Source organism: Callionymus lyra, chromosome 7, assembly GCF_982586985.1.
Source record: "Callionymus lyra chromosome 7, fCalLyr1.hap1.1, whole genome shotgun sequence".
In the NCBI taxonomy this organism is placed as follows: domain Eukaryota; kingdom Metazoa; phylum Chordata; class Actinopteri; order Syngnathiformes; family Callionymidae; genus Callionymus; species Callionymus lyra.
The window spans coordinates 26,807,214-26,829,162 of NC_141824.1; the positions used below are offsets into that span (position 1 = coordinate 26,807,214).

Genomic DNA, 21,949 nt, shown 5'->3' on the forward strand with positions numbered 1-21,949 from the left:
TTACCTCAGATTGTCCTATGGCCACAAACAGACTGCGGGTCTCTTTGAGAATTGAGACAGCCAGTTTACGTGTGCTGAGTTGACAAGAACACAGCAGCACCAGTGCCAAACCTTCCACCGCATGAAGCACATTGGAGTGAGGACCACGGTCTGAAGACATTTTCACACTGGTGGTCTGCATTAGATGTGAAAAAACCCATTTGGTTACACATTTTGACCCCAAACTTCAACTCTAAATCACAAACTGAATGTTTCCCACCTCCGCAGTGTGAATCTTCGCAGGGTCGTTACTCTTTGCTGGAGCAGCAACTGTGAGTTTCCACTGTGTGAGCAGTTGAAGCAACAACCTGAGCGATGTATCAAGGAGGTTCTGGTGGGTGTCTTGGACCTCTCGCAACAGGAAGTTTGTAAATCCAAAGAGGACATCATCACGCCAGTCGGGAAAGTCGACCAGAAGACTTTGTAAGGAATTCTGGGCGATGAGTCGTAGTTCGTCATCCATGTGGATTGTTAATCTGATGAGAAAGATTATGTGGTGAAACATTTAATTTGATATTTCGTTATGAATGTTGAACCTAAACTTTAGAATATGCATTAGATTGCTTTAATACCAGACCTGGTAGGAAATCTTTCACTGTATTTAAGCGGCCCACTTCAGTTCAGATTCAGTCTACAGACCTATTATGTACAAATGCAGTAGCTTGCTAATAATAAGGTTGCTATTTTTATTTAGTATTTATTATTTAATTAATTATATATTATGAGTAAAAGAAACTCAACTAAAATATTTGGCTTCGTTTGTGTACATATATTGTACCTAAATAAAAAAAATATTAAACTGACATATTCACAGATTCACATAATAAGCAATCTGCACATTTTTATAAAAGCATACAGTTAACAATTACATTATAATAACACTTTTTAAAAACATTATCTTCTTTTTCTTCAGTGGCAGAATATGATGTGGCTCTTCCAAAAATGTAATCCTGATATAGAGACATATTTCTATTTTTCATTGTCATTTGTACCCAGTATTTACTTTACTGACTAAATAGTGTTTCCATTAGCACACTACAGTATATCAGTGCATCTGTATATACTGTATGGGGTTGATGGGCTGATGAGACCTCATGATACAACTGGTGCTCATTAATTTAGAAAGGCCACTTAATGGCACTCTCTACTTTGATCTACTAATTCAATAAAACCTGGCATCATTTTCAAACCGTGAGTGCCATGTAGTCGTCTTTCAAAATGTATCATCATGATACAATTGATGCAGTTTTTAAAATCGAATTAAGGTTTAATTTCAAAACTATTCACCGACCTATCATCCGGAAGTGACGAGGTCAGTATATGGATCAACTTATCACACCTGTTATAAACATCTCCATGTTCAATCTGTGTTACCAGTCGTTCTTTCATTTATGAGTATTTTATCACACAGATAGATTGATCTGTGCTGTCATGCTAACCTGGAGAGCAGATCTATGAGTTCTGACTTGGACATTCCATCTGGTATGATGCGTGGAATAGCAGCGACGCATGTCCTGAACAAGTCAATCTTTGGCTTCCTTTCGCCACTAGAATGACAGGAGTGGAAACATAAAAGTTCACGACATATCAACATTGGTTAATAACATCTGAGCTTAAATAAGTTAATATTGACTTGGTGAGTCATGAGTCATTAAAGTACTGAGAGAACGTACGTGATCATTTCCTCAGGCTCCTTGTTCAACAGTTGAGCACTCGTCATCATCATGCAGCGGCCTACTTCCTTGTCCAGGTGTCGCAGGATGTTGTCAACGGCCTTCCGCACATGGTAGTAGTACTGGGACATTCCTGCAGCAAACAACAGTTGAATGGTCTCCATGAGAAAATCCGGATATCCACATCCAAAACCTACCAATGACTTTGGCCTCCTCATCCGTAAGTGTTTTACTGAGATATGTCTTCTTCACCCGGAGTGTGTTACCAGAGGGTAAAGTGCAGCCAGTGTTGGGCATGGGAGGCTCTCCATCTTTCTGTTGCAGTTTGTCGGCAATGACGAGGAACGCTCTCAGACCAATATTCATTCTCTGTATGGAAAAGTATGGATTGGTTATTTTTTTAAATATTATTTTAAATATCTCTTTTATCTTATCTACATGTCCATCCATATGTTAATGAACAAAAGGATCCAAAAATATATACATCCCTCTCTCCATTCATCGATCGGCTTTCCATTGATTCATCCTTTTGCCCATTCATCAATCCATCCATCCATCCATCCATGCATTTATCCATCAGTCAGTCCACCCATCGATCTACCTACCCATCCATCCATTCATTAATCCACCCACCCATTCATTAATCTGTTCAACCATCTGTCCATCCACGTGTCCATCCATCCTTCAATCCATCTATCCATCCGTCCATCCTTTGTTCCATTAATCTATCCATCAGTCCATTTCTCAACCCATCCATTTGTCCATCTTAAAATGATGTAAATAATGAAATAAAAATGTTACTATCAATGCCTTTTTTAATGGAAAACTGTCCAAAAAGTGTGATGAGAGTTGTGGTAAAACTATGACAGATTTTAAAAATGAATCGTAATTCACAGGATCTCTGATGACACTAAATCCTCTTTTGACCTCTATGTTACACTCTATATTCCAAAAACATTTCAGTAACTAAGTTGATACGTTACCTCTGGATTAAGACTAAAGGCTTTTGCTGGTTTTCCAACACAAAGAAGATCAAAAATAATTTCTCTCATAGCGAACTCCAGTCTTTCCTACAACACAACAAAGAGAAGTTAACTTTCAAGATATGCCTGTTTTTTTGTGAGGTTGTTTACCTGTGCAATGAACTGGATGATTTTGACAAAGATATTAAGAGGCATATCTCTGGGAACCACACTTCTGGATCCTTTAGGGAAGAGGGTGACAACAATGGTGCTGAGGCGTCTGAGGAGACATACATTCACCATGAATGCGCTTGTGTTTTACAGCTGAAGCAGTGAAAGTTTGGAGACTATATAAAAGTGTTTGCACAGACGACCCTGTTGATCCTTCACACTTTGAAATGAGGTTTATTTTGGCTAGGGTTTATTTTCATCCCAATTAACACCTTTGAAAAGTCTGGCTGGACCTGTTTGGGATTCCACGGGTGGGCTGAGGGCTCATAATGGTGTCTGTTTGCTGCTGGTAAACTGGTGGACCAACACGGTGTGGGAATCACGGTGGTTTGTATGTACACAGTGAACAGAACACTCTTTATTTTCACCATAAAAAGTGGAGCAGGAGTAGGAATAGTGGACTTTTAAGCTGATAGTATTTATCTGTTCCAGACTGGTATGTGGGAACAAAAACATACAGGCAGGAATTTTTGGACATGAACCCTTATTCAGACAGAAAAAAATAAACAGGATACTGTCTGACAGTGAAGAAAAGCAGCAAATTTACCCCTGAGTTGCAGTGTTGCTCTCACACTTGATTCTGATCATGTACACCCACAACAGGCGATACAGCGACTCCAGAGCTACACGAGCCATTTTTGGGTCCCGACTCTGAAAAAGTACGAGAGAAGAAATAAACAACAGAAACACAGAAACCTGATATTATTTATATAATCTTATGTTATATACATGAAAACATTGTGAGCTATATATTTCTCAATATGTTCTCTATTTATTATATTCTCTACATATATTGTCACAAATATCCAATTATTCGTCCATAAAAAAAGAATATGATCCTTAATTAGCATTTTATTTTATTTTCATAATGATTTACAAACATCAGGTTAGCCTCGGATTTCATGTTATTTACGATTACTTATCACATTTTTACAAGATGTTAAATAATATATCTAGATTAGGTTACATTATACTGGCAAATAATAATAATAGTAATAATTATTACAGGAAAATCAAGCAAAAACTTAAGTAAAATTGCAGACTTTAATATAGATATCAATCGTCTCTTGTAAATGACATCTGCAGCACATTTAAAAACACATAAAGCTTTACATCCTGCCTCACCTTCAGATTGGACAGGCAGTTGTTGAGGAAAATGTGCCATCTGTTGAGGAAGAACTGTTTCTGGCTCACACACAGCAAACATGTTACCAAAGGGTAGAATGCCTGTGTAAGACAAAATAAGTATATATTTTTCTGTAATATAAAGTCGTCAAACAAGACGGGAATTCCACATTAACACTTTTGATACACTGTATAAGAATGTCTTGACCTGAGCTTTGACCAAACTATTGCCTAAGAAATATAATCTTACAAAAAAAAGGATCTATAATGCAAATCCAGGGCATACAGGCTAAAGGTCAACTTTCACTTTAAATATTGCATAACTGTGGTTCAAAGTTATTGGAAATGCGGCCTCTCTTTTCTTTTCAGGGAGAGTGCACAAGGTCAAATCAATTATCTTTTCAATTTTGCTGTTTGCTCTTTTCCAAATGCTGGTTTACTAGGAATGTGATATTTTGTTTTTCTATATGAAGGTTATATCAGGCTGTCTGTGTTTTGATATAATTAGATTCAGTTCTAATTACAGGTTAGTAGTTTTAAATTCTTGATGATATACATGTATATAAAAAAGACTTAGATTAGTACTGGTTTCAAACTCCACAATTCAATTGTCAACAATACTATAATCATTTAAATATAAGTAAATGTAACAAACCTCACCGTTCAATAAATCAAACTTATGAATCAAGATAATATATTTTAGGACATGTAATGAGCTGCCTCGTAAATAACTCCTTAAGTGGCCTCACAAGTGGCTGGAGAACATCACACACCAGTGACTTCAAAATGCTTGACGATTAACACACACACACAAGGCATCCGCGGTATCTCACTGAGTCATGTGGGTATGAAATTGAAAATGTATGTAATAATATTGGTACAGTACGAACCAGTGAATGCTTCTTCCTGGAAGACAAGTCCAGGGTTGTGTCGTACAAGCTGTCCACGAAATTCCTTAGACAGGGAACGTTCACCTCGTTCTTCACGGCCTTGAAACAAGGTCACGACAGGACACATGAAAATAAATTCCTCACTTTATTATCCTGTCTTGCTTTAGACATGAAAATACTTACTGCTGCGACAGGAACCAAAATCTCGACAAAAAGACCAGCCAGAGCGTGTCTAATGTCCTTGTCCTTCACATCCAGGAAATATTGGGCACATTCCTGGAAAACATAAATGATGATATTCACGTATAAAGAGAATACTGTTATATCATAAGGGCAAATGTATTCAAACTAGTTTAGCAACATGACATCTTAATTTAAAATTGTTGCATCATTTGTACCTGCATGAACTGGAAAGACGCCTCAAAATCCTCGACTGGATACATCTTAATACGGAAGAACTTGACACCCATTATGAGACTGATGGTGCTCTGGACCACATTCGGACTCTGCTCTTTCTGCCGCAGCTCCTTCAGCTCAGTAGTAAACTTCTTCTTAATAGCAGGAAATCTGAAAGAGAGACAAAATCGACAAATCGATAAGATTTTTACCTACACATTGAATGTTAGTCGGCTTAAATGTGGAGACAGTCAGATCTTATTCAGTCACTTTAAGATTCTAAAAATATCTTCCTCCTTCTCCAGTCCATTCTGTGCATTATGATGAGCGTCTCATATCACACCTGATCCTCTTCCCAGATTGAATCAGAGATGGGATTCTTCCTATCATCCCATCTCCTCTTCTCTCTATACTTAGAAAGCCATCCATCATAAGAGCTCAAACAGCACCATCTACTCTCTCTAACTCAAATGGAAAAGATATTTTAGGTCATGTGTTATTTGTTTACTGTAAATATATTAATAATTGAACAATTTGCTATAAAAGGATCTCAGGGGGTAAAAATAGAACACCAGTGGGATAATACAGTAGGTACACAAAGTGCTTGATAATCTCAGCTCTATTTAAGGTGCTTGATCCTTTCCTAGGTGATATGAAAATCCCAAATGAACACACGTCCATTTCCAGTCCTAGTTTGGTATGAGACCGAGTTTAAAAAAAAAAGAAAAAAAAAAAGGTGTCATCCAGGTTTTAGTTTCGTGAACAAGAAGTTTGAGTTGGAAATGATCTCCCACAACGCCACACACAAACATGACATTTGACACAAATTCACAGGTTCTTATAGGTTCTTATTTAGCTCTTAACGTGCATTCAAACTCAAGGCTTAGGGGCCAAATCCGGCTTCAAAGGAATTTTATGAGGCACGTTGTATGGTGTGTGTACAGGGAGACACACACAAAGATTCTACAGATTTTGTTCACCCCGCCACTTTGACTTCTAAAATAATTTGGCTCCTTGAGTGACACAGCTGGTTTGTGGCAACTGTAAATTAGCAAAATTGTTGGCCACAATATTTAAATAGAGCAGACGTAATTTACATATAATCTTAGATCTCTTTTTTTTCACTTACTTGGACTGAGCAAGCACTCCGATGACTTCAGCATAGAGGTCTGCTACAGTGTGCATGTTGCCAGTGTTTGGACCATGGTACCTGCGATAAACAGCATAAACAGCAATAGTCATCCATAAGTCAAAAGGCTTGCAGATTCTAGACGTAGATAAATGAACTCACCCCTCTTTGTATCTAAAGTGCTTAAAGGCAATGATTACAACTTCATTGACTAAATTGTCAAGAGCTGGATAAAGCGGCATCTGGAAAAAAAGTACAGTGGATACATATTTAACACATTAACAGATTATTTCATGTACTGTGCAATAAATCAGAAAAATTCACTTGAAGCTCCAATGGGTAGTAAAAGAAATCATTATTACTTTATTATGAAACCAGGGCACCCCTAGCGAAGGTAGTAGATTGCATGACAAAAAAACGACACTAAAAAATAAAAAAGACTTGGACTACTTTGGCGTTTAATAATTATGATAAAGAGTAGTTAAATTAATCTAACTATTTTCAAACAGTACGTTGCCAGTGGGGGCACTCCTGTCGCCAACAGTGTCAACACAGAAAATAACTTTGATCTATGATTAAGCATCATGTCTCATGTAAAATTGGGCCATGACCGATTTGCAAAACCTTGTTGGATGACCTACTTTCGTAGGTAAACAATGAAAAGTTTATTTAAGTTCCCCATTTTCTCACGCCATGTGCGTCTGTGAATCTTATATTTTAAGCTGTAAAGTTGAAGTAAGGAGTCAAATCATGAATATATTCTTTACGGTGCTGAACAAGCTTTGATGAGAGATATATATTTACAATAGCTTGGCATCAACATATACATGTATTGTTATAAGCTCGGTCTGCAACAGGTGCTACAAATATACAAATGACCTTTAAATAAAATAATTGACTAGAAATTATGATAAAAAAACAACAGATTCTGATGTGCATCATCAATCCTGGAAGTCTCCCCCTCCAAGAGACTCGTTGTATAAACAAAGCAGGCATAATTACAGCGGGCTGGAGGAGGAGTGAAGGCCATTATTACATCATAATGGGCTTCACTCTGATTACATCTTGTCCGTCGAGATTTCTTTATAAAGAAATAACTTGGAACATCGTCATGATGAGGGACTTACGGCATCTTGGAGAGGAAGACATTTGAAACATTTGATTCATTGGAGTTTGAGGTTAGTTGCCCTTTTAATGACCCAAGATCATACAGAGCTACTCTCGATGACCCACTGACACACACACTTTTGAATTTGTCTGTGAATAAATATTTTGGCTGCCAATAAAAAATGCAGTCTAAGTTCACACATTACACCATTCAGAAGAAAATCTGCAAGATTAGATATTTCAAAGGTAGGTCAGTCACCTGTTTCAAAACCTCTATAAGAACAAGGGAAAAGATGAAGTCAATGGCCAAATCCCTCCTTTCAAGCAAATAATCCTTCTGCTGTTCATCACTGTGGGAGACAAAAAACAAGAGGGACAGGTTTACTGGGCATAGATTCGCCTATCACTGAGATTGGCACGTGAATGTGACTTTTTCATTTCTCACTTTTTGGACTTGGTGTTGGCTCTCGGGCGATACTCGTGATACTCCTCCTCCAGTCCGTTTTGTCTTTTGTACCAGTCGAACAGAGTGCGCAGGATGGAGGGCAGACAGTACTCAGCCAAGGAACTCATGGTGCTTATCAACTGTAGAGAGAACGACAGACATGCCGCTAATGTAATGTTTGTGTTGGACAATTAACATACCAGAGTAAGAGATTGCCATCTGAGTTTCCTGATGTTATTTGTTTAGCGAATGAAGTCGAAATTAAAGTGGACAGAGATCTCCTTGTGTGCATTAACTTAAGATGACGTGATATAAACAATCATAATACAGGAATGATTCCGCCTGTAAAGACAAGGTACCCAAAGGGCAGTTTCCAGTGATTTAAATGGGTAAGGGGCAGAGGAAGGAATGGGCCGGGCAGGCCTGGCACACAGGAAGGGAGGAGAGTGTGTTGGGCCAGGGAACATAGCGAGCCCTTCATTCAGCACGGGGCAGGAGAAGAATCCAGGCTCTGTGTGGCTGCTGAATGGCCTCACGCAGCAGCACAAACACACCCCTGTGGCTGTGAAAGAGCCTTCTCTGCAGAGCCACAGACCTGCTGAACACACCCAGCACCGGTTCAGCACTGAGCTAGCAGTGAGCCAGGGCTCAAGGTAAACAATCCTGCCCTTGACTGACTCTGAAAGCCCTTTTTGGATGTGAGCAGGGCTTTCACTCGTAATCCCTTTTAAGTTACATTGAAGCCGGTCAATACTTACAATTAAATGAGAAGATATCTGTTCTCAAGGTAAACTTAACTAGTGTATTAAATACATGATATTAATGTATATACAGTATATTTTACCCTTTGGACAATTAATTTGCAAATCCAGCCATTCACGTTTTTCAGAGTAAAACAACATCAATATCATCAGTTATAGTACTCATTACCCCAAAATTATATTTAATTTAATCTTTATACTGTTTTTCAATCAGAATTTAATACAACACATGGGTTAGGAGTGAGGAAGAAAGAGAAACCAATTCTTGAAATTATTTGTAGACCCAAATGGTAATTAAATACACAGTTGTTTTCATAAATTGTTTTTTGCAGTTGTCAATTAAAATTAATGTTTAACACTTCTGATGACCAAGTCGTCAATCATGTGAGGAAAGACAAGATGTGACTAACATTTGTTCAAATAAATCTAACTTCTAACACCATGAATTTGCTTCCTCATCATTGGACTGACACAGGTGTGTTGCTTATGGAGAACTCAATAGCGTAAGACAAGTAAATGCACAGAAAAACAAACATTTACTGAATGAAAAGCCACTAGTTAAAACAATTAACATCAGAAAACTGTACTATTGAAAAAGGCGGTTATACGGTAATAGTGAGTCTAAAAAAACATTACATGCTAATTCAATTAAACTAATCTTTAAATCCATTTTTAAGTATATTTGTTTTCGACAAACAGACTAAAAGTTATGATCAAACAACTTTCTTGGTGGAGTTAATGATCATGGTATTTAACCTCTTTTAACTGTTTTACTTGGCTGATATAAATAACTATCAAATCATCTCAACATAGACTAACACCACATTTAATGTTATAAATGTCACCTTATAAATACACATATTCACCCAGAAGTTGACTTACTTGGTCAAACTGAGGATCTTCACCCTTCTGAAGAGACTTCGTCAAAGGCTTCTCCTGTAGAAACAAAATGTATACAACAGGTCAGTGGTGTCGAACACATTGTAAAGTAGGTGTTCAGCCTTCAGCCAGCAGAGTTTAATATACGACCCGCAGTCTTTTTGAACTCCTCTCAGTTAATGAGACAGATTTCATCAGTCGCATAATCTGACAGCATGAGTCGGCGGGGTCTGATATTAAAAATGGGACAATCCTGACAGCTCCCATTATTAAGGTCGTCTATCAAGCTGCTTCCATTAAAGTTTGAGGCTTCACGTGAGGACACAAAGTCTCTTTCTGAATCAAGTTTAATTCAACAGAAGCTCCTACAAACTGACTATATGAACAACAACTACAGATTTGATCTGTTTGCCACTTGGAAAGCCATTCTTCACATTTTCTCCTTTTTTAAAGTAGAATATTATGGACATTCTTCATTACGGAAATCCACCATTGCAACTGGTTAACTAGTTGGTTATGATATGGTTAGAAAATCACCAGAAACCACTAAAAGAAAAGCAGCTTTTATGATGGACAAACAATGCACAAGATCTTACTAATAACAAATGAGTAATAGAAGACATGGACGAATTGATCTTCTTCCTTTCTCCTCCCAGGCATACCTGGCCTCTTCACCACATCAACATTTAAGTGATCTTCCTCTTCTCCTTCACTTTTCCTGCAACTTCATCTATTGATTTAACAAAATACAATTTTTATTGCAGCACTAAAGTAGGTGGGCAGGGGAAAACTGCGTAAAAATGAAATTGAACTAGAATGTCTCTATAATAGCTGAGTCAGCGGGTGGGAAGAAACCTTCCACGCTCCCTTCAGTCCTTGATGGGAGCACATACTATCATTTTTATTTTTACTGTTTTTATCTGAAGGTTGGTCCGTGAACATAATACCGAAATAATACCTGTCCGTGGTGCAAACAACGTTGGGGACCCCTGCCTTAGAGGTAGAAGCATTAAAAAGGTTTGATGTTGGCCCAGAAGCTTCACTTGTATTTTAACTATTTTAACTTCCCTTTGACTGGTGTCGTAACTTGCGGCTTCGATTTTCAAGACCAGTTAAGCAATACTGATCAGGCATAATGAAGTCAAGATTCATGTGGAAAAGTCAACAATTATATTCATCAATATTAAACTATATAGTAAGGAAATTGTGTATGACAATGATATAACAATAGTTCGCAGATTTCAAACACAATTTGAGAAGAAGAACAAGAAGAAGTGTGTTGTAATAAATTTGTCTTATTCAAATCTAAATCGTCATTTTTATAGTGACATTTTTTCATGTCACAATTTGGTTTGGTTTGTTCACCCTTGTTGAATCATTATTATTTGGAAACCTAAGACCCTAGTGTGACCCTGTGAAATATTGTGACAGTTATAACTAATAATCTGGACATGAAATCACAATATTTTGAGTCAATTAAATACAAATACAATACAAAATTGGAGATGATTTGTACAAAAACCGTGTTGTTTTGTTATTCTGGAAAGAAAACAACACTTTTAAGAGAGCAAAATAATTGTTTAGCCAAAGAGTTTTACAAGAATAACAAACTACTATATTAACAACAACAGTTTGTCTTCTCAATGTTTCTAATGTTCAGAGCAAAACAACACTTTCTCTAAAGATACACACAGCTTTTTTGGTGCTTTTCACAACAGACTGTGTTTGTCTTAAGCATTTGAAGAAATGTCTTTAAGCTTTTCTTGTGTTTACTGAAGTTGATTATGTACTTTGCTATTCTTGTGTTGTTACCTCATATAAGTCACTTGGTTGTATTCTTAAAATACTGGTTTTCCCAACAGAACAGAGCCATGTTGAAAATTATGTTTTATACAAGTAATTCTGGTTATTGTTCTATTTTTTAAAAAGTGATTGCATCCAATGATTAACTTAAATTGTAATTCAACTTTGAATTAACAAAGCACAAACTGTTGTACTTCAAACAGATGTTCTATTCACACAACTTCAAGTGTTGTGTCAAGAGAATATCTGTCTCTTTAGCATGTTGGCCTGTGATGTCAGAAGTCAAACATAGTGTCAGAACTTTCACAAAGACTAACATAAGTTCTACAGTAAACATATAGAAACAAAACGCTGTTAAGTCACGTGTCAACCTCAAAGCTCAGGGACCAAGTCTATTTCACTACTACTATCTTATGCAACAGATTGGAGCCTTACCTACTGCATAGATTTAAATTAAATTTGAAACACACAAGTCGACAATAGTGTTACAAGTTTGCTGTTCAACAAGCTGTTTTCTAATAACTAATAATATTTTAATAAAAAAGGAAGAGTGTATTTTTGAAAAGAAATAGTGAGTGATATTTGTGTTATGAAGTATTTTGCAAAAAAACATAAAAAGGTGAACGCTAAGTTAAGCTTTCCAGAAATATAATTATTTGCATCATTATAATTATTATCGTTTTGACTTTAAAAAGTTTAATTAATTAAGTCTAAATTCAAATTCGACATTATATAACAGTTTTGTTTGCCTACATATACTATAAAAAGCACATAACCTCTAGAAAAAGGTTAGACCTCGTCAAAGATTAAGCTATCTGGAACCTAATGGGTTGACTTCCTCTTTTCCTGTATCTCCAACATTCTTGCTCCAGCAGCCTCTCCGCTCAATTTATCTAAACCATCTGTCCTCCCCGGCTTTATCTCCCGACATGTCCTCATGAGCTGTTACATACTAATTTCTGATCTTGTCTCATGATACAGATACTTTCTCCAAACTTTTCAAACAGACCTACCATTGGTTCGGCCATGATGATGCGGATCTTGCGCTCTGACATGGTGGTGAAATTTGCAAACAGGCTCTTGAGTACATATTCTCCTGGTTTGCTCTCGGGGTCGATGCTGATGGGCGTCATGGCTGGGGGACCCTTCTCTCCCTGAGGACTGCAGACTGGAGGGACGGGGGGTTTGCTGTATCCGTTCCCCACTGGCGAGGCTGTATGGAAGATAGTAACAATTAGAATTGTGGAACATTTTTTAAAATCACTGTGATTTGACTTGTGAAAGACTGTTGTTTTTTTTAGCCACTTCTTCAAATGTTTCCAGAAACTCGCTGGGCATTCCTGAGGGACTCTGTCCAAAGGGCACTGGCTTGGCCTGGACTCTTTTAATGCTACAGTGAATGCAGCACACATGGAAATTAAAACATCATGTCCAGCAGCTGGTGTTATCATTTCCTACCAAATATGTCACTGCCCTGCCAGTGATCACGCTGTAGCCAGGTTTCAGAAGTTTCACGTTTAATTACGGATGGTATGACACGGTCCATATAACTCCAGAAATGTACTTACAAGTTAAATTTTGCTTCAGAGTTACGCACTGCTGAGTAACTCTGAGAAGAGCCTTCTAAATATAGTATCATGCATAAAAACAACTCATTACAACTGCCAACATCTCACTTAACTCCAGAGTGGCTACAAATCTGATGTGTTAAATATTCAGAGGTTTGAATGAATGACAAAACAACATTTCCTTGCTTCCCTAAATGTGTTACTGGTCAAGAATAGAACAGATATTTATGGAGAAAAATAGAATATAAATAGAACAATATTAACTACTATTGGTGGGGATATGTACACAGGCAATTATACTTACAAGGGCATTTTTAAATACTGTATGCTAAACGTATTTGAGTGAATATGAGTACTTTTTATTCTTTCCATTCATTACACATTACAGAGTTGAACTAGTATAAACAGTCAGTAGTAAACAACATTGCTGCCACTGTAAGAAATTAAAATGATCGGTTTTACCATTTATTATCACCTAACAATGGCCTAATGGTTGGATTGGATTTTTACCTACAATAATTTCTGAAAATATTATACCGATAACTGAAAACGCATATATAATAGAGAATACATAAAATGCAAAAGCATGACACGTAATACAGTATATAAAATATAATGTAAAATATGTATTCCAGTTTTATATACAGTTTAAAATAGTTTTTTCTATTAATGATGATGTTTGTTTCTATCCACATATAACCTGATTATAACCTTCATTCCATGCTGGGGCTGGACTAGTATTCAAAGTTGTATTTGGATGAAAGCAACTTGAAATTAATTTTTTAAAAATGTCAGATGTAGAAGAAAATTACATAATTAAATCTGTATTCTTTCAAAAATAAAGCAAATTTACAAAGATTTCTTTTTTTGCAATTACATTTTTCTATTTGATGGTGCAGGGCACAGTTCGTTTGGATTAACAGTTCTTCATCTTTTTAAGATGAGACTGATCAATTGAGACTTCCGGTAGCTTTGCTTCTGGGCTGCTCTTCTGACATCAAGACCTTCTTCATTTCCAGGTCTTTCCAGGACACATTAGAATGCCTTTGCCGGAATGTCCAGCATGTGTGACAATCTCGCACGACCACGACAGCATGCCTCCCTCACTCTGCACTCACCACCCTGCCAGACTCTCGGGGTGATGACACTGGCCTCACTCCAGCTCAAAGACACAGGAAGCAGCAAAGTTGTTCTGCTCAGAAAACTCCTTCTCAGTTTGCAGATAGTACTTTGAGGAATATGCTTACCTTTTGCCTTGTGACCGACCGGTTGCTGAAGGTCAAGCAGGGATTTTTAGCTGAGGCATAGAGCTGTGACGCTATGGTTGCATAGTTATGTGTCTATATTTATCACGGTGTGCCCATCATGAAGAGTGTCGCCACACTCCTGTGATCCTTCAGTCACCAGTTAGTAAACAACTGACCTGCAAGCTCAATACAATTACAGAGTCAAAGATAGACTTTTTTGGATGCTGATTGAAAAATAATCTTCTTTTTTTTTTAGACTTAAATACTAAGCAAAGGGATGTGAGAACACTCCAGCCGGTATTTTTCTTTAGACGTCACTTATTACATGCATCATGTTTCAGAGCACTTTAATAGATAACCTTTCAAGAGATTATTATGTGGCTCTCCACCAAGTCTCACACAATTGACTGAGCTTCTTTTTGTAAGTGCAGCTTGAGCTCTGATATTTAGACACTATTTGTTTTGAGTCAGAATCAAACTTTTTACCTTCTAGCCAAACAAGTTACATACTACAAATTACACTATTTCTAAGCCACAATATGATGATACAGGAGATTATTTTAAAGAAGCGTAGAATATAGAATGTATATTTTAAGGGATTTTCTTTGGCTGTCAGCAGTGAATGAAGTCTCAGATGAGACATGTGACTGGCAAACAAGAGGCTTGAACAGTGGGCATTACATCACCAGCATGCTGAAAACAAACTGAGCATGGTGATGCTCCCTGAGGGACTGTACACACACAGAAACCCACACACACGTACACATAACCCTTCCATGGATTGCTCCTTGCATCCATAGAAAACTGTACTTCCGAGCAAACAGTCGCTTTAGCACCGGTTTGTGAGTGCAGTGGGTGGATATTTAGATACAACTGACCTTTTAAAAGGATACAGCAATTGATCTATAAGAATAGCATGTCTAGCTGCTGTGAGAAACATTGACGCTGCACTTCAGTAAGAAAAGAGTCAGCAGAAAAGGCTCATTATTTCACTCTGCCGTGGCAGCACCATATTTAGATATAATTCACCCAGACAAGTCAAATAAAGAGGCATTGTTAGAGCTCCAATAAAAGTATAACCTCTGCATGATGATGAGTTACAAGCCTAAAACCTACCTTATGTATTAGTCTTCTTACAGCCACACAAAAAATCATATAAAATGGGAAAATAAAACTATTAATATTGTGTGTTAAAAGTAATTACAGTTCAATTTGTTGTCATGATTAAACCTTTTGAAAATATCAAAATGTTACTTTTAAACACAAAAACTCCTCTAATCCTCTTTAGCCAACACTGAACCTTCCTCAAGGCACGAAGAACAGGCTGCTGCTAGCTTCATAAACATACTTGTGTCTCAGACCTTCCTGTGACTGCAGTGCTACAGTTTTCTTAGTTATAAAGAAGAATGCTTCCTTATATAATCTGTGTTCCTTCCATCAAACATACATGTCAAACTTGTTACACGTTACTGGGCTAAATATTCCCCATTGCCTGCCAAACACATTGAAAACTTAATTTTACATTGACCATCGAGGTTCAATATTTGGCTACAGTTGGCAATTTTCAGACTGGCCAACATAGGAATAGTATAGACATGTATTCACTCTTGTGGTCTCCATGTTTTAGTGGATAACTGGTATCTTAAGCAATCATCAATCATTTTATTTTACATTTATCTTGTTATCGCTTCTGCAGATGTAATACCTAAACAAGACATAGATAAAGGTAACTTTGTAATGTAAAACTTTATATTGTGTTTATACTGTGTGTACTAATGGCTCACATACAGAGATTACTTTGATGTATTTTGATTTCAAGATCACCCCTTTAACAGACAGTCAACAAAAGTGATACTCAATCCTGAAGTTTATCTACTCAAGGTGTGTGCCTCTCATATGCTTAAATGGTCAAAAATTGAATTTTTTTCAGAAAACTTTTTTCAACCCAAAATGTCGACTCAATTAGTAGCTTGTGATGTGTTTAAGTACAAAGTGTAAAGCTTTATATTTGTCCTTTTGGGCAACAATGTCAACAATTTACTTCCCTAACCTAATTACTGCACCTAATCAATAAGAAGAATAAGAATAAGAATTTTCTGCCAAAGCAATGAAACACTATTTTGTAAACCTAAAAAAAACACTAGATAAAAGCTGAAACTTGGAAGGAAGGCAGTTTTCTTTTTAGATGCTGAATAAGATTAAATAAGATCAGTTTCAGTATCTTGTGGTATATCATAAAACGGATTAGAAAACATATCAAGCATGTTTTCTAAAGCAAATACTCATCACAGAGCTGCTATACACAGTAGACTTTATCAGCAAATTGACCCACCGTGTGGATTATGCAATGTCATCAAGAGATGGCTCAATGCTGTGCGAGTAGTTCGGGACAGTGTGGCCTCCGGTGTTGTACACACACACACACACATGTTCATGAAAGCAGTGACAACTGCAGCAGGACTGTTTGATGGGAAAGATGTATGAATTTCCCAAAGATGTACTTAAATCCGTCCCGCATATGACATCAATCATTACGATCACAAATACGGGCTTCAGAATGTGCGCTCGAATGAGTGAGCAACAGGCAGAGCATGCAACCGAGCTGAACCTCCTCTAATCCTATTAGCATGTCCTCCCTCTTAATGAGAGATAGCCACATCCCAGACACACACGCTGAAAAACAACGAGTGCTGATTCACGATCATTTCGGTATGAACGTGTGACACTGACTGACAGATGATGTTCAGGAACTCAGAGGAGGTGACTCTCCAGCCGGCTGTTGCTATGAGACGGCACTGAACTTGTTGCTGCTAGGATGGGGACAAGTTTGCACCTTAAAGGCTTTTAAAAAACAATTCTCCATATCAACACATCTATCACACACAGAGTCATGTTTCCTGAAAATTGCATAATGACATAAAAAAGGGGAAACTTACTGCCGCTCCATGATTTGAGCAGGGATTTGATGCTGATTTCAAAGAAGCCTGAGTCCTGCTGGCTGGCCATGGTTCCTCTTCCAAATCCCCCCTCCCTCCGTTTGTGGTGGTCCTACAGTAGCACCTTACTGTGATGCCCACAATGTGATCATACCCTGAGAAAACACTTTGTCCAGCTCTTTGCGTCCTGTCCTTTTAGCACTCCCTCCTTCCCTCTCCACTCTCTCTTCATCTCTCTCTCTCTCTCTCTCTCTAAAGCTGTGGCAGGCTGTGGGCGGCAATACAAGCTCCCTTTAAATAACTGCGTGGAGGCTGGGAGCACAGGAAGCAATCCTCTTAGCAGGGCGCAGTTAATAATAACTACTATTGGTCTAAATGTAGGGTCTGATAACGATGACAGTGTCGGGCCAGTGAATCTTACAGAGTGTCTCCAAGCTTTCGCCAGGTCACACACACTTACAGAGGTCACGATGCAGCGATAACAGTGTGAGACGTTACATCTGGGAGGATGGAAGGGAAAGACAGTGAAGTGCTCAGCGAGCAGCCAGGATTAAAAGTACTTAGAGACCGTTGGCTTTTAACCGCTTGACTTATTCAGTGCAGCCTTGATAAATGAACGCGTGAAAAGTGGCTGAATATGTAGAGCTAATGTTAAACGAATAAAGTAAACAGTAAATAAAGACAGCCTATGTCACACTGTTGATAGATACTAAATATTTATTGTTTATTCAAAGAAGGTAACTTTCCATTTGAATGTGAATAACATCTAATCTTGGAAAAAAAGAACAAAAGGCCTTTTATATATAATACAATGATAATGATTTATATTAATGACAAGTTATGTTAATGTTATTGTATTTAAATCCCTATAATATTTTTTCATATTACATAACATATATAGATCTCTCTCTCTCTCTCTCTCTCTCTCTCTCTCTCTCTCTCTCTCTCTCTCTCTTTCTCTCTCTCTCTCTCTCTCCCCTCTATATATATATATATATATATATATATATATATATATGTTTCTATTTGTTTTCATAGATATTTTATTTGCATTTTTAAAAAGAAAGCTTCCTTTTTATTAATTCTCTGCCGCATCTTCAAGTGAAAAAGGGGCGACATCTGACAAATTCTCTTCTGTGTAAAATCATAAATGCACATGTTACACAATTTGCACTATAAAAGCATGGACGGCCTCTCTGAGTTTAATCCTATCATAACACTGTCCGTCCCTCATGCGACAGCCACTTGACTTTGATTACATAATGCACTTTATGAAGAGAAAGCCATGAGAGAGTTTGCTACAAATGTACAGCATTTAATCCGAGATATATTATCTGAATGTTTAGTAGTCTAGCTGCACAAATGGAGTAAAATAAATACATTCAACCTTTGTACCTAACAGCTGTTGATATTCTCAATTTAAAGCATGAAGAGACTAAACAGTTTAGCTCGAGTAGCTACTACTTGCATTACAGTCAACAGTTTTTTTGGTTAGTTAAGGTATGGATGACTCATGAGTATATAAAAAGACTGGTTAGATCAATGGATGGAGATTGTAAAAAAAAAGGTTTACATAATGCAAAGAAGTTTGTTTTAGTTGCACCACAGAGTGCATTGACTCCCTTTTTCTGACAACAAGAATGTGATGATCGACTTGGGTCAATGTGACATGGCAACTAAACAAACTGCAACTAACAGTGACTTAACCATCAACATTTGTGAATGAATGTCTTTATATATAAACCACATTTATTTCAATCATGGTGATATAATAGACCAGAGCAGATCACAGACAACCCAGCGGATTGGTTCAGCAGGGGTCAAAATGTTTTATGTGTGAGGATGTTTTCACTGATAATTTGTTTCAACATGTATCGAAATAAACACATAACTTGCCTCAGTGCTTCTAAATTAAAGTCATTTCAAAAGGTCACTTGGCCTATTATGGTCTGGCAAACACAAAAATGTCATTAGGAAAAAAGGGGACTGGTTCACTGCACTAGCTCTTCCGTCAGTTATAATCTCGTGGGTCTGGAGGCTAGCAGAAGGGCAAACGGTTATGTAATGACCTCTATTTTCTTCCTACAAAAGGCTTAAAAAAAGAAACATGTTTGAAGGAAGAAGCTTTTTAAGACTTATTTTACATTAAGAAGAAAAACTCTTCAGATCTGGATTTCCTGCTGCTGGTCGAACAGTTTTCAGAGGTAAAATCAATAATATAAATACAAAAAATATGCCCTCGGTTTTTAAATGAAATATTATTTGCAATGATTTGTAGTCGCTCCAGTGCTCGTATAAGGCAGAAGGGCAACCCTGTTGGCATAATTTAACCCATTATTTTCTTGAACAAATATGTTGCTGTTTTTCAAATCTTTTTTTGAGAGTATGGGGAAGAAAGTGTGTTGCTTAAAAAATGAAACTATGCAGTGAGGACTCAGAGACTCTGACTCACTCCAACAAACTCTGAGACATATTTGAAGTTCTTAATGCTCTGTATGTGCCCAAAGATGTATCTCAAAAGCGAAGGGTCTAACTCTAGAGTATATGTGGGGAGCTTAAGTGTCAAAGATTAATCTTTGGGGTCATAGGGCTGTCTCTGGAGTGTCAACAGGGAAAGATTACAGCGTCACCGTCACCTGACAAATACTGTTGCCCCAGCAACCCAACAACAGCGACAATTTAATATTTACTTATGTTTCATTATACAGAAAAATATTTCTGTTGAGTCTACATCTTCACATTCACTTCCCTCTGTATTCATTGAATGGGGTGAGGAACTGTCTCAGCTACATAGTGCAAAAGGCAATGGTTGCCATAAAGGGCACATATTGACCAATAACAACAACACACAAACATTTACTCACAAAAACAGTTAAAAAGGCGTCATCAAAGAACCTCTGTATTTTTTATTTCTGAGAGCCAATCACATCTTTACCTCCAATAAAATATTTCTATCACTGAATATTTAAACCCTGGCTCAGAGGAGACTATTTTTAAGACACAAAGGAGACAAGCCTAAAATTAAATATGTTTTCTTAATGCTACCTGGTATTTATCCATTATTCAGCGCAAAATCACATTTTCACTACTTTGAAATATTAGCAGATGTTCAATAGAGTTCAAATTGTATATTATTAAGTATTGTATTGACTAATGATGCTTGGGATGGTAAAACCCTTTTTATTGTTGTTTGAATAATCGCAATCTTATGATATTATAAGTTGGGATATCAGACTTTATTGAAGAAAATAAAATTGGCCTTACCTTGTTGAATGAACCAACTAAACTCGATATGAAATGTAATTGCTATTTGAAAACATTTTTATTTTTTATTGAATACGAAGACTTTTCTCCTCACTGTTTTCATCTGTCCTTTGTTTTCAAGACATTGTCCCTTTTTTATTTTTAAATTAATTTATTGTATTATTTCACTCCTGAATTGAAAACAGGAAAATGTTGGAGAGATAAAAAATATATCAGACTTCAATTTAAGAAGTTTTTTTCTGCTGCCTCAGCAGGAAACTGTAACTCTGGTGGGATGGCTAATACATTCTAACCAAGCAGTCAAAGAAGAGTATTTTCATTATACCAAGATATTCCTGTCGAAGGCAAAATCACTATCAGCAAAACATAACAACTTGACCACAAGCCTAGTCCGCCCATGAAAATGTTTGAAATCATTTCCTTTAATTAGGATTTCCTCTGTGCTTGAAGGGCACATTAAGGACTCATTAAAAGCATTATCAAGGTCTGATGAAGGTAAGGAATGTGAGCTGTGAGCTTCCCCTTAGCTATCTTTTCTACATCATGCTTAGATTCTTAAACCCCCCATATGGTGCCTACTGATCTTCTCTGTTTAGAGATTCTGAAAGACTTTCACAATAAGACCAGAGGCCTGATGTAGTCTTGTGAGTAAACATACATGAAATAAATGTAATGTGAGACATTTCCCAAAGATGTGAGCATAAATGTTTATCGACTCCCTTAAAGTGTAGATTCTAACAATCATTAAAGCAGCACCTACTTTCAAGAATAGTTGGCCTCTTCTTCTGCCGCATCTTTTTAAACTTCCCTCTGAAATCCCTGGGGGGGAATGGATCCAGGGGCAAGCTGGCAATGTGCCCAAGGACCCCCTCATCCAGTCCCTCCGAGCAGTCCGTGTCCACCTCAGCCGAGCCTCTCACGGAGCTCTCTTCTAAAGACATGTTGGCTGACAGAGCTCCAGCTGCAACTTCTCTCATTCTTCCAGAGGAATCATTAGAAAACCTGCCAGCCTGTTCAGTGAATTCTCCTTTAGCTTCCCTCTTCTGTTTGAGATGTTAACCTCGAGCTCCTGCTGTGTTTTAATCCTACACTTGTCAGGGCAGTTGAGCTAGTTACACAGTACTACTCATGAATTGGACAGGTATTGGATAGCTTAAACAGCCCCTCCCCTTTACAGCAAACAGGCAAGAGAGGCAAAGTCATGACTGGAGACTGAGGGAGGGAGTGGGAAAAAGCACTGACAGCTTCAACATCTCCGCCTAGCGTATGTCCACGAGGCATTCCTGAGTAAATATCCTGTATTTGTCTTCCAGAAAGCACATTGAAATTAAAATAAATATCACCACTGCTAACTAAGTACGTACATAGGAGAGGTGACTTTCTTCACACAACTGCTCTCTGTATATTAAACACCTTTATTGACACAACAAAGATCTAACGCTGGCTTCTAGAACACTTAGACAGCAAAATAAATCCAATGAAACCAAAATGTAA

The 21,949-nt window shown here is 37.4% G+C and overlaps 1 protein-coding gene across 1 annotated transcript in view; it reads right to left on the minus strand.

Annotated features, from left to right (window-relative positions):
* frya (furry homolog a (Drosophila)) overlaps window positions 1–21,708 on the minus strand; it is a 42,205-nt gene extending 20,497 nt beyond the window's left edge. Inside the window, exons 1-19 of the mRNA XM_087796366.1 lie at window positions 21,216–21,708; window positions 12,454–12,653; window positions 9,641–9,694; window positions 7,998–8,137; window positions 7,812–7,902; window positions 6,608–6,687; window positions 6,446–6,526; window positions 5,319–5,487; window positions 5,104–5,196; window positions 4,921–5,019; window positions 4,031–4,132; window positions 3,453–3,556; window positions 2,846–2,954; window positions 2,696–2,782; window positions 1,910–2,081; window positions 1,713–1,845; window positions 1,479–1,586; window positions 260–515; window positions 5–175 (exon numbers count right to left, since the gene is read on the minus strand). Coding sequence (XP_087652492.1) covers window positions 5–175; window positions 260–515; window positions 1,479–1,586; window positions 1,713–1,845; window positions 1,910–2,081; window positions 2,696–2,782; window positions 2,846–2,954; window positions 3,453–3,556; window positions 4,031–4,132; window positions 4,921–5,019; window positions 5,104–5,196; window positions 5,319–5,487; window positions 6,446–6,526; window positions 6,608–6,687; window positions 7,812–7,902; window positions 7,998–8,137; window positions 9,641–9,694; window positions 12,454–12,653; window positions 21,216–21,432 — 2,466 coding nt within the window. The 5' untranslated portion in view covers window positions 21,433–21,708. The remainder of the gene's footprint in view (window positions 1–4; window positions 176–259; window positions 516–1,478; window positions 1,587–1,712; window positions 1,846–1,909; window positions 2,082–2,695; window positions 2,783–2,845; window positions 2,955–3,452; window positions 3,557–4,030; window positions 4,133–4,920; window positions 5,020–5,103; window positions 5,197–5,318; window positions 5,488–6,445; window positions 6,527–6,607; window positions 6,688–7,811; window positions 7,903–7,997; window positions 8,138–9,640; window positions 9,695–12,453; window positions 12,654–21,215) is intronic.
* Window positions 21,709–21,949: the final 241 nt, after the last annotated feature.